This window comes from Lytechinus variegatus, chromosome 6, assembly GCF_018143015.1.
Source record: "Lytechinus variegatus isolate NC3 chromosome 6, Lvar_3.0, whole genome shotgun sequence".
In the NCBI taxonomy this organism is placed as follows: Eukaryota; Metazoa; Echinodermata; class Echinoidea; order Temnopleuroida; family Toxopneustidae; genus Lytechinus; species Lytechinus variegatus.
The window spans coordinates 30,092,908-30,104,227 of NC_054745.1; the positions used below are offsets into that span (position 1 = coordinate 30,092,908).

Sequence of the window (11,320 nt, forward strand, 5' to 3'; positions counted from 1 at the left end):
TTTTTATAATGCGCTGTATGTGGGGTATTTCTAAAATGTATTATAAACAAATAAAATTTGTTAGCTAGCATTTAAATCAATTTGTAGACAATTTCATTATATATCACATCATTTTATAAACAAATATTTTGTTTACATTAACGGATGAATGAAATATGATTGCAGGTAATTTATTTAAAATGCGTTTCACATGGCGCATCATAATAAATGGGCGACACGAAAGACGGTTCTTGCAAAGACCCTTTCGTGCAATCGGCCCCTGGTATCTTGATCGAGTCGGCGGAAGGGTTTCGGAGATCTAGATGACCGATTATATGGAATTGTTATCACATTTTGATCAGAGATACTTAGGCTGTTTGGAGGTTAACAGTCCCCATCCTTAATTATGGTGGTGTGGAACCGTTTCTTCAAGATCTAGTGAAACGTGAAAAAGGGTATCACGGGAGCAAGGAGAAAAGTTTGGACCGGAATATTTAAGGAATCGTAATCTGTGGACTCGGTATCCTTTCGCGAAGGGTAAGTGTAATGTAATTTGTATGATTACGTTATATTAACCATTTGTCCCATGTAATGTTCGACCAAGGTGGGCATAAGCTAAGATAAAATCACGTGCTGTCAAAGCATAAAGAGTGGGCCTATTGAACTTAAGGCCTGCATGGTCACACCGCCCAAGCGTTGTTGGAGCGGTCGTGGAGCGGTAGGGAAAGAGGGTCGAATTTCGCTCACAAAATTGGGGAAAAAATCGAAAACAAAAACACCAACGATCGAAATCGAAATTGGTGAACGGTAGCGAGCGGTGACGATTTTTTTTTCACTCCGCTCCACGACCGCTCCAACAACGCTCGGGCGCACCCGGGCGGTGTGACCAGACCTTTCGGGCAATGTTTGGTAAATTGCCGCGATCGTGTTGGTGTTTCTTACTTGTCATTTAGACGGCTGAAAAATATTTCAAAAACCTATCAAAGAAGAGTAAACACTTTGATCAAACTACTTTATGGCAAGATTAAAAGTGGTTAAAATGTCTATTTGGAATGTAAAGGCATAGTGGATCTTCTGAGGAACTCGTGTTTGTAATACATCTGCCTTAGGAATATGATCTTTACATCCCTAGCGTATGTCATACTAGAAATCGAAATAAGATAATTTAAATATGTTACTGTTTCAACTTTTTTTTTAGAGAGAGAAAGAGAAACAACTGTCTTTTCGAGTTATGTCGTGGACGTTTCGGACCCAAAGTCGTATATTCTGTCTACCAATGTTAGGTGTAATATCAGCCAAATTTCTTATCTAACACACCTTTCAAATTTGATTCACATAGATAAGATATCCTGGTTGTATAAAGCAAGCCTACACGGTATGCGTTTGCATTAATTTTGCGTTCTATACCACTTAATCACTGCAACCATCCTGCCTGTGGGGAATCTACTGGTAGGACTGGTATGCCAATGCTGTACATACCACACACTTTAGAAAATCATTAAAATATCACTTTTGTGACCAAAATGACTACTTTCCATACAGTTGCAATTTATTTTTCATTAGTAACTTGGGAATAATTTTTGTATTCACCAGAGCGCTCAAAAACGTGAATTTTGGGCATTTTTGTACGCCCTCTATTGGAAAGAAAGATGGCAAGAAAATTTTCATTTTTCAATCTCTATTTTTAATTAAGAACAAGTGGAATGCCTCTGGCCGTCTCACCTGCATCACGCGATTCAATAAAGCAGCAGTGCTGACTTTGAAAACTACTATAACTTGCACAGGATGTTCAGTGATACTTGGTTACTCTTATTTCCACGTTTTATGAACTAGACCAATACACTTTACAGGATGGTAATTCAACAAATACCCTCAATGTGGTCAAAAATCATTGACCTCACATGACCTTTGACCTTGATCATGTGACCTGAAACTAGCACAGGATATCCAGTGATACTTGATTACTTTTATGTCCAAGTTTCAAAAGTCAGATCAATAAACTTGCAAAGTTATGATGGCAATTCAACAGATACCCCCATTATGGCCAAAGTTCATTGACCTTTGACCTTGGTCATGTGACCTTAAATGCGCACAGGATGTTCAGTGATACTTGATTACTCTTATGTCCAAGTTTTATGAACTAGACCAACATACTTTTAAAAGTGGTAATTCAACAAATACCCCCAATTCGGCCAAAGTTCATTGACCCTAAATGACCTTTGACCTTGATCATGTGACCTGAAACTTGCACAGAATGTTCAGTGATACTTGATTACTATTATGTCCAAGTTTCATGAATCAGATCCAAAAACTTTCAAAGTTTTGATTGTAATTCAACAGATACCCCAAATCGGCCAAAGTTCATTGACCCTAAATGACCTTTGACCTTGGTCATGTGACATGAAACCCTAATAGGATGTTCAGTAATACTTGATTAACCTTATGGCCAAGTTTCATGAGCTAGGTCCATATACTTTCTAAGTTATGATGTCATTTCAAAAACTTAACCTCAGGTTAAGATTTGATGTTGACGCCGCCGCCGCCACCGCCGTCGGAAAAGCGGCGCCTATAGTCTCACTCTGCTACGCAGGTGAGACAAAAACTAATCTAAAGAATGAAATTTACATAAGAGCTAAATTATAGATGAATAGCTGTATTGGAAACTAACAGTGTAAGAAAATCAAGCATTTGTCCCATAGAAAAAGAGAAAATAAGCCAAAATTGCCATCCTTTATTTTTAGAACAAGGTTATATCACTTGAATGAGTGTTCTTTACCAGATATAATAAACAGCAGTGGCCCTAAAGCTAAGCCGTAGGGAATCACATATTTTGTTTGTTCTGGAAAAAAACACAACACAACCTACATTTCAGAGCTGTTTGGCATAGCAGTTCTGTTCTCCAGTGGGGTCCAGGGTCTCTTCTCCAATGAAAGCTTTCAGACTGGAAAGTTGACCCTGCTTTTTATATTCATATTAGCATTCTTTAAACCAGTCACGTGCAAGCTTTCTCTCACTTACTAAATGTGGAGCGTTGTAGCCCAGTGGATTAGTCTCCGGACTTTGAAACAGAGATTTGTTGGTTCGAATCCGAACCATGGCGTAATTTCCTTCAGCAAGAGATTGATCAACAATGTGCTGCACTCAACCCAGGTGAGGTAAATGGGTACCTGGCAGGAATCTATTTCTTAAAACGCAGCGCGCGTCACAGCTGCACTGCTAAAGCCAGTGTAATTATGCTGCATATACCGTAGAGCGCTCAGAGATTCTGACAAAGTAAGTATTAAGTTCTATATAAGCAAGTATAATTATTATTAAATCGTGTTATGTGGAGAGATAGATGGTGACACAACTAGGCATATATTTTCAACAAGAAGTTAATATCTTGTTTCCTTTATCATTTACTTCTTTCAAGCAGGTTCCATGTGAAGTTGAGACAAAATGGAACCAGTTTCCATAGAAGAGGGTGCTTCGGTAAGTAAAATATTGAAGATTTGGAAAGTTTGTCAAATCTGTACAGTAAGGGAAAGTACAAAAAAGGATGATTCTATTGTTATCTATCATGATATTTGTAAAATCTGGAAATATTTTTTTATTATTTACCCAATGTGCTATGGAAGAAAATAAGGGCTGTTCGCCGCCAGTGAGTACGGATGTGTTGATACATTCATTGTGAACCTAAATGATGATGGGTTCGTTTAAGAGTTAGTTTTTGCAAAGCACACACACAAAGAAACTTCATTTCCCCGAAAATGTACCGTAAAATCAACATTATTTTGTTTTTCCCCCACACGCAGCATTCACGGGATGCAACAAAATACAGTGTCTGTGCGGCTGTCACAACAGCAGTCATTCTGATCCTCTCTGCGATAGGTGCCGCCCTCTGCGGTGGCATAGTATACATTCCGCTTAAGATGTTGTATCCGCCCAGTGCTTATCAGATCATTGCTTTCATTGAAAGTGGGGTGAGTAACAGAGACTTTTTAATGCTAACAAACTGCAGACAAAATAAAAATTAAAACGGCACTGCTATTACTGCAAGAGAGAGTTTTAGTTGCAATAGGTAGCATTACTCCACTCCAAATAATACAGGCTGAAGTAATAAAGTTCTAAATCTAAATGCATGCATTTCTACACAAAAAAAACGAGAGACAGAGAAAAAATATATATAATTTGAGACTTGGGCGTACAGAAATGTGTGTTGAATTTGACATGTTTGATGCATATTTTTGAATAAATGGCCATTTCGCTTTTAAATCCTCTTTTCTCCCTGTATGTATAATGTCGCAGGTGTACCTAATAACTGCCCTTCTCGGATTTGCCTCAATGACGAAATTGAGATGCATGGTAAGGTTTGTCAAAAACTATTTTCTATCATATTTCATTCATATTTCCACAGTTCTCTTCACCCACTCCGCAGTCCGCACTGTGGGGATATTAATTAACATTAACAGAGCGTTGTGGCCCAGTGGATTAGTCTTCGGACTTTGAAACAGAGGGTCGCGGGTTCGAATCCCAGCCATGGTGCAATTTCCTTCAGCAAGAAATTTATCCACTTTGTGCTGCACTCGACCCAGGTGAGGTGAATGGGTACCCGGTAGGAAAAAATTCTTCGAATGCTCGATCGCTCGATCAAGGTAGCCGTGCTAAAGCCGGGTAATAATAGCAGGGCCCGCTGGGAGAAAAGTTTTCGTAACTGAAGTGGCTACCCTGGGTAAATATGCCGCTATTATTATTATTATTATTATTACAGAGAGGAACAAAAATATGATGCAATGATATAAACTCGAAAACGAAACATGGAAACTCATCGATAAAATAAACCGCAGTGGTCCTAAAGCTAAGCCCTAGGGAACCCCTCATTGGATAGCTTTCAGATTTACGGTTTTTCGTGCAGTTTTGTTTCATATTATAAGAATATTTATTTAAACCTTTCACAATTTAATAATTTTCTCACTCATACGTTATTCTAAAGATCGCTGCTAAAGCTAGAGATACAAATATCAAGATGCATAAAGTTACATTTTAAACAACGCATTACTTGAAAATATCAGTCTAGGATCTCCTTCCTCATTCACCATGGTGGAGAACCCTTGGGGAGTTTCCAAAAGAGTTCAATACGACTTATACTCGCACTAGAATTCCAAGGTGCGCGGTGCTGACCTAAGGCGGTAAAAATTAGGGGTGAACGTGGCGTATTGCCTAAAATCAATATAAAAAATTGAGAGCGAGCGAAACGTGTGAGGTCAAATATTTTTAGACATATTTTGACTTTGATATTCAGGAAATAATTTTACTCTTCTCTCTTTCCTTTTTTGTCTCTGATATTTTTCTTCGTCCTAATTTATTTTATTCTTATTGTTTATTTTTCATTTTATTTATTTATTTATTCATTAATTTTTAGGGGGGAGCCACCCCTATCTGTACGCCAGTGCAGTTGCTGAATAAAAGACATCGTCTCACTAGTAGAATCATGTCAATAGGAAGTGCGACGCATCAGGTGCGCTCCTGCACTAAATATAACTTCAACATGTTCAAGTCACACCTAAACTTTGTAAAACACCTCTGGATCTCAGGAACTTGAATTGCTTGTTTCGTTTAGGTGAAGAAAATAATTAGCGGTGATGCATATTGCAATTACTGTATATGCGGCTTGAATTCTTGAAAATATTGAAAATCAGAATTTTTCCAGAAGGTTGTATAAGGCACTCTTTTTCTTATATACGTCATAAAAACATGATACCTTTGTCATTCTAGAAACTGTTTTAATCCCTATTTTTGTCTTCTAGATTCTGGCTTATATGATTTCCTGCGTCTTATGCATCTGTGTCAGCCTGGCAGGACTTGGAAGGTACTGCTATGACATCTTTGTGTTCTCACAGCTTGGACTCTTTGGAGATTGCGGTGGAGGGTGTTTGGTAAGAATATAACATTAATCTAAACCCCTCAAAAAAGTTTTGCAACTCAGTTTTGGGGGATGATATCTTTTTGGTTAATGAAATATAAAAGATAAAACTGGTATCAGTGGAAAGCTGAATTATTCCTCTTTACAATGACATGCCATTTGATGTGATTATGCAATCATGAAATATGCAATCGCCCTGAACATTGAGAAAAGTCAGAAGTGAAATGTTGCAAAATGCATTGATTTCTAACAAGAGTCTCCATTTCTATAGAATTTCCACCATGTAGGTGACAGTGAATGCACTCGGTCCATCCTCGAAACAAATGGAAATTCGCTATGGGAAACGACGCATTTTGCAACATTTCATTTCTAACATTGCTGCATATTTATCATGTCTGTGTATTTCATGATAACACTAGCATTACAAATGACACATGATCGTAAAGAGGAATAATCATACTTTCCAATGACACCACTTTTACATATAATGATGGCACACTAAGAAATTTATCAGCACTCAAACTTGAGTTGCAGAACTTTTTTTGAGGGGTTTATGTATTGGAGATCAAGGGTGTAGACTGGGTCATTGCACCCTCCCGCTGAGGCACAAGAGTTCCGACACTGGTAGGCAAAGAGAAATTTGATGATCTTTGTAGGTTTGCATGGTGGAGTTTACAACGTGGAGAAGGTTAACGGTTCACCATGTGTAATATGAAGAAGGGAAATGAAATACAGGCAGAAAATTCGAAATGGAAAGACGAGAAAGGATGCAAAAGAGGAAATTAGAGGTATTCATTTCTTGAAAGTGAATGAAGTCCTGAAAAGGACTGTAAACCAGATGAGATGAGCTGGATATGGTTTGAGTAGCGATTGTGTGAGTAGTAGCTGGATGAAGTGAAGAGGGTTTTTCTTTTTTTTTTCTTTTTTTTTTGGTTGTTTTTCTCTTTTTTATTTTCGTTTCTTGTTTGTTTCATCCTCTTTCGTTTTGTAGATAGATTTTTTTTTACTTCTTTTACTTTGTTATGATTTGTTGTTCCTTATATTTTTGTATATTGCACGGTCTCTGAAAACCAGCCATAGGCTGATCGAGGTCATTTTACTGTGTTTAAATAAAATAAATCAAATCAAACGAAATTTGTAACCCTTCTTCTGCTATCAACAGCTGATTTTCAAAACTACTTTAACATGTTACGTCCCACCTCCCTAAGATTCATGCACCCCCTCTCACCAATATCACTTTAGTTCCCTCTCCCCATACTCAAACCAGCCTCCGCCCTTGGGGATCATGTTTGAGGGAGGGCAAGATCGCGATATGCTCTGTAGGCCTACTCCCCAAATAGCTGGCATAAAAAAAACGGAAAATGCCTGGACATCCTTCACATCAAGTTTTGTTTCAAATACAACGTTTCTTCTCATTCGCTTTACGTAGGTTTTGGGGTAATACTCAATGTTGATAACAATCAAAATAGAAATAGTACGCTGTTAAAAAAAATTACAGGGGGAAAGGAAGGTTTTTGCATAAAGCAATAACAAAATCATTCTGTTAATTCATAAAACAGGATTTTATCTGCAATTTAACAGAGCAGGTCTGTTTAAAAAAGGGAAAAGGCGGTTTTATGTAAGGAAATGTGTAAGGTTCCAAACACCAAATAACAATTTCCAGGAATTTTACAAGATATAATGTAAGATTACACAATCTTGTAATATTATTGGTGTTCTCGAGACTCTGCTGCAGAAACTTCTGTTAGTTTAAGGATAAGTTTTCTAACAGTGTAGGCCTAACAACAAACATGACAAACAAGGAGGAGAATGCTCATTAAAATGGTAAAAACACCATTTGATAAATCATGATGAAAATCATTTACACCAGGATATTATATTGGTAGTAAACAGTGGTAGAAATAACAGTGATGATAATAATATGTTTGTGGCTGTCATAACGGTTCAACGTTTTCTTTTGATTTTGATTTCAATCAAGGCCAAGGAATCTGCCTATCCAAAAATGTACGAGTGTAAAATTGTAACGACAATGCTTCACTGGGACACACTGATCAATGTCGAACAAATCAATATTGTTATTATTATACACCAGAGGAAAATGGGGGTAATCTATGTACACCGATTAGCATGGTATATAAATTCATGTGCAATACATTCATGACAACTAAAGGAAGGTGATCTGTATTAATTGTTATTTGGTGAAACTGTTTTACACCATTATAATTCATTTTGTTAATATCATTTCTCAGAGTTTTTGTAAACTGGTTTAAGTCGATATAAAAGAGACATTCATGAAAAAAAATCAAGAATATTCATAATAAACTAGTTTACTTTGTACAGATTTTGTTGTATTATTTCACAACGTCTATTTTTATTTTTCCGAGTTTTGGTTTGAGGCAGTAGCAGTAGCGGACCGGAGGAAACAAACCGTGTGGGGGCAGCAGCATTGTTCACTAAAAATACAGTGCCCCTCAATCGTTATTTTGCCTCCTTTGGGTCACGGTCCGCCAATGGGCAGTAATAACAAAATATTTTGCTTTCTTCACATTGTTATTTTTCAGTTCGTCACCGTACCTATTTGCGTGCTAGCCGTTATTAGTCTGATCGGATTCGTCACATCGCTTGTTGGGTCGATCTATTGTTGCAAAGGGGTGTGCTCACCGTCAGATAAAAAGACGTCATCAAATATGGTAAATAATGATATTAATAATAATAGTAATGGGTAATGACGATGATCAAGATGATGATAATAATAATCTTGATAATGACAATAATACTAATGATAAGACGTCATCAAATATGATGGTAAATGATAATAATGATGATAATAACAATAGTAGTAATAATGACGATAGTATTAATGATAATAGTAATAATGGGTAATGATGATTATCATGGCGACGATCATAATGATAATGATAATCATAATGACAATCATGATATTAATGATAAAAACAACAATAACAATAATAATGATAACGATTAGAATCATCATCATTATCATAATCATCACCATTTAAAGGTAAATTTCACCCTGACAAAAACTATGTCGCAAAAGTAGCAGAAGAAAGAATGAAGGTCTCAGGAAAATCCAATAAAGATTAAGAGAGTCATTTGAATATCAAGGGTTTTTTTTTTATTTGTGACGTCATAAACGAGCAGCTAGGCCTTGTTATATGTGAAACAAAATGCATAAATTTCATTTATGAAGTGTTCGTGATTATTTATTTTTCATTTCATTTTTATGGAGCGGGTTTGAAATAATTTGTGTATTTATACACTGAAGGTACAGTAGCAACCATTTTTAATTTTCTGAGAAAATGACGTTGATTTTTTTTACCATACGATATGTAGGAAAGGTGCTTCTTGCAGATGACGTCACAAATCAAATGATTACAATTTGAATCACTTGTTTGCTTTTTATTGGACTATCCTCAAACCTTCTTTTCTTTTCTATTTGTACTATAAACTATAATACTATATTTTGTCAGGGTGAACTTTCCATTTAATATGCCCCCTCTGTTTAGAAGAAATCTATTCCCATGTACATTAGCGCCATCTAATTACTAGTGGGCATAAATGTATAATTTGTGGGATAAGTCCACCCAAACAATAAAAATGTATTTGACAAAACTTGAGGAAAAAATGAAACGAGAATAGTACCATTAAAGTAACAGTGCGTAAATCTCAGAATCCAATAATAACGTGATTATACTAAAGATAATACACAATTGAATATTCGAAATTAACGTTGTATTTACATTTTCTTTTCACTTTCTTTTTTTTCGTAGACGGGCATGGACCGAGTCCGAATTCCGCGGCCTCAAACGTCATAGCAACTTCGTTCACCGATTGTGTAGATGGCCGGGGGGGGGGGTCATATGACTGCCTCTATTTCAAAGATTATTCGATGAGTTGTAAATCAAGTACATTTTAATATCAAGTTTGTTGTGATAATACAGAGAAATTTAGAAAATAAAAAGTTGATGAATACTTGAATGAAATGTATTTAATAGTAACACAGCTATGGCTTTGTATCGAGTAATATCACGGGTAGGCAGCTGCTCCTTCATTAATATATAGTCCAGAAATTGCCATGTTTGTAATCACTCTTGGTGACTGCGAAATATTTATCTTGCGAACATTGGCGAAGCACATTTAAAATTGGTCTGACGAAAACGCAAAAGTATACGGTGTCGCAAACTGTATGTCTTAAAAGCCACTTCTTTCTTTGTTTTATTCTTCAGTTCATGAATATTTGAAAACCACAAATATTCTCTCTTTTTTCGTTGGTATTATTGCTTATACAAAAAGTAACTTAAAATCTAGTCCAGTCCTGATATATGGATGATTTGCAATTTCACATTGTTTTAATTGTTCGCCATGCCCAAAGCATGCACGTGTTTCAAGGCCACTCTCGATGGTTAACATCTATATATGTTCATTAAAGACAGGCCTACTTTATTTCTTAAAATGGCATTACTGGTAATTGATTGTTACTTTCAACGCCGACTTATACTGTTCTTACATGTCAAGAGTCCATGCAGCGTCTTAAGGTGTATATCTATACCATTGTATAAATGTGGCAAAAGCGTCGGTATATTACAAATATATAATTTTACTGGATTATTTCCAAATGTAAACTTTTTATTGCAGGTTTTCAGCACTGCCCTTTGTTTCGTTTCTGATAAACTGGATTGGTGATGAAATACCGCCTGCAAGTTATCACACTTGGGTGGTTAATAATTTCTTGGTGAATAAATGGAGAAATGTATGTTTATTTCGTAATTGCTTAATTTTGCCAAGCGGTTTCACTAACACAATCTAAACCAGTGGTGGATCGAGGTATGGGCACATCCGGCCTGTGCCCCCCCCCAACCCCTTACAGCCCTAGTTAGGAAATATGTCGTGCTTTCGCAAGTGAATACTTTTTCATTTATTTTTGTTTGCTTGTCCACTTTCTCGTGACATAAATTAACATCGGCAGTGTGAAGACTGTTTTGTTCTTCTTTCTTCCTTCTTTTTTGGGGGAGGGGGCTTTTTACTTTTGCTGTTAAAAAAATTGCCCCCTCTTGGAAAAACACTGGATCCGCATCTGATCTAAAAAGAATAGACTAGGTCTATCTAATTTCCAGACATAATGAACATTTAGAAGTGGTGTGGTTACCCCCCCCCCCCCACATAGTTTTTGAGATGGGTGCATTTTCCTTCATTCGAACCACCGCCTCCGCAATTACAATAATATCGAAAAGAATGACGTGTTAATGAGAACTCGTAGAAGAAAGAAATATAATAGACTTTTTCTATGCCAAGGTCACAAGAGTGTTCTTGCCCATTGTTATCTGGAAAACGCATGGGCGAATATGAAAACAATTTGCCATAAAAGATAATGTATCGTGACCACCTTTCGAATTTCGAAGACATCTCCAACGTTGACTC

The 11,320-nt window shown here is 36.6% G+C and overlaps 1 protein-coding gene across 1 annotated transcript; it reads left to right on the plus strand.

Annotated features, from left to right (window-relative positions):
• The first annotated feature begins 402 nt into the window (after positions 1-402).
• On the plus strand, positions 403-10,350 carry LOC121416593. The gene is made up of 7 exons (XM_041610085.1): positions 403-516; positions 3,395-3,450; positions 3,774-3,941; positions 4,267-4,323; positions 5,766-5,894; positions 8,443-8,571; positions 9,673-10,350. Exons 2-7 carry the CDS (start codon positions 3,418-3,420, stop codon positions 9,715-9,717), a joined length of 561 nt encoding a protein of 186 aa, XP_041466019.1. The 5' UTR covers positions 403-516; positions 3,395-3,417; the 3' UTR covers positions 9,718-10,350.
• The last annotated feature ends 970 nt before the right edge of the window (positions 10,351-11,320 follow it).

Excerpts from the sequence above, each read along its gene's own strand:
- LOC121416593 (XM_041610085.1), top strand. The coding sequence starts at position 3,418 with ATGGAACCAGTTTCCATAGAAGAGGGTGCTTCG. Across the intron at positions 3,451-3,773 it reads CCATAGAAGAGGGTGCTTCG|CATTCACGGGATGCAACAAA; the intron begins GTAAGTAAAATA and ends CCCCACACGCAG. Across the intron at positions 5,895-8,442 it reads ATTGCGGTGGAGGGTGTTTG|TTCGTCACCGTACCTATTTG; the intron begins GTAAGAATATAA and ends GTTATTTTTCAG.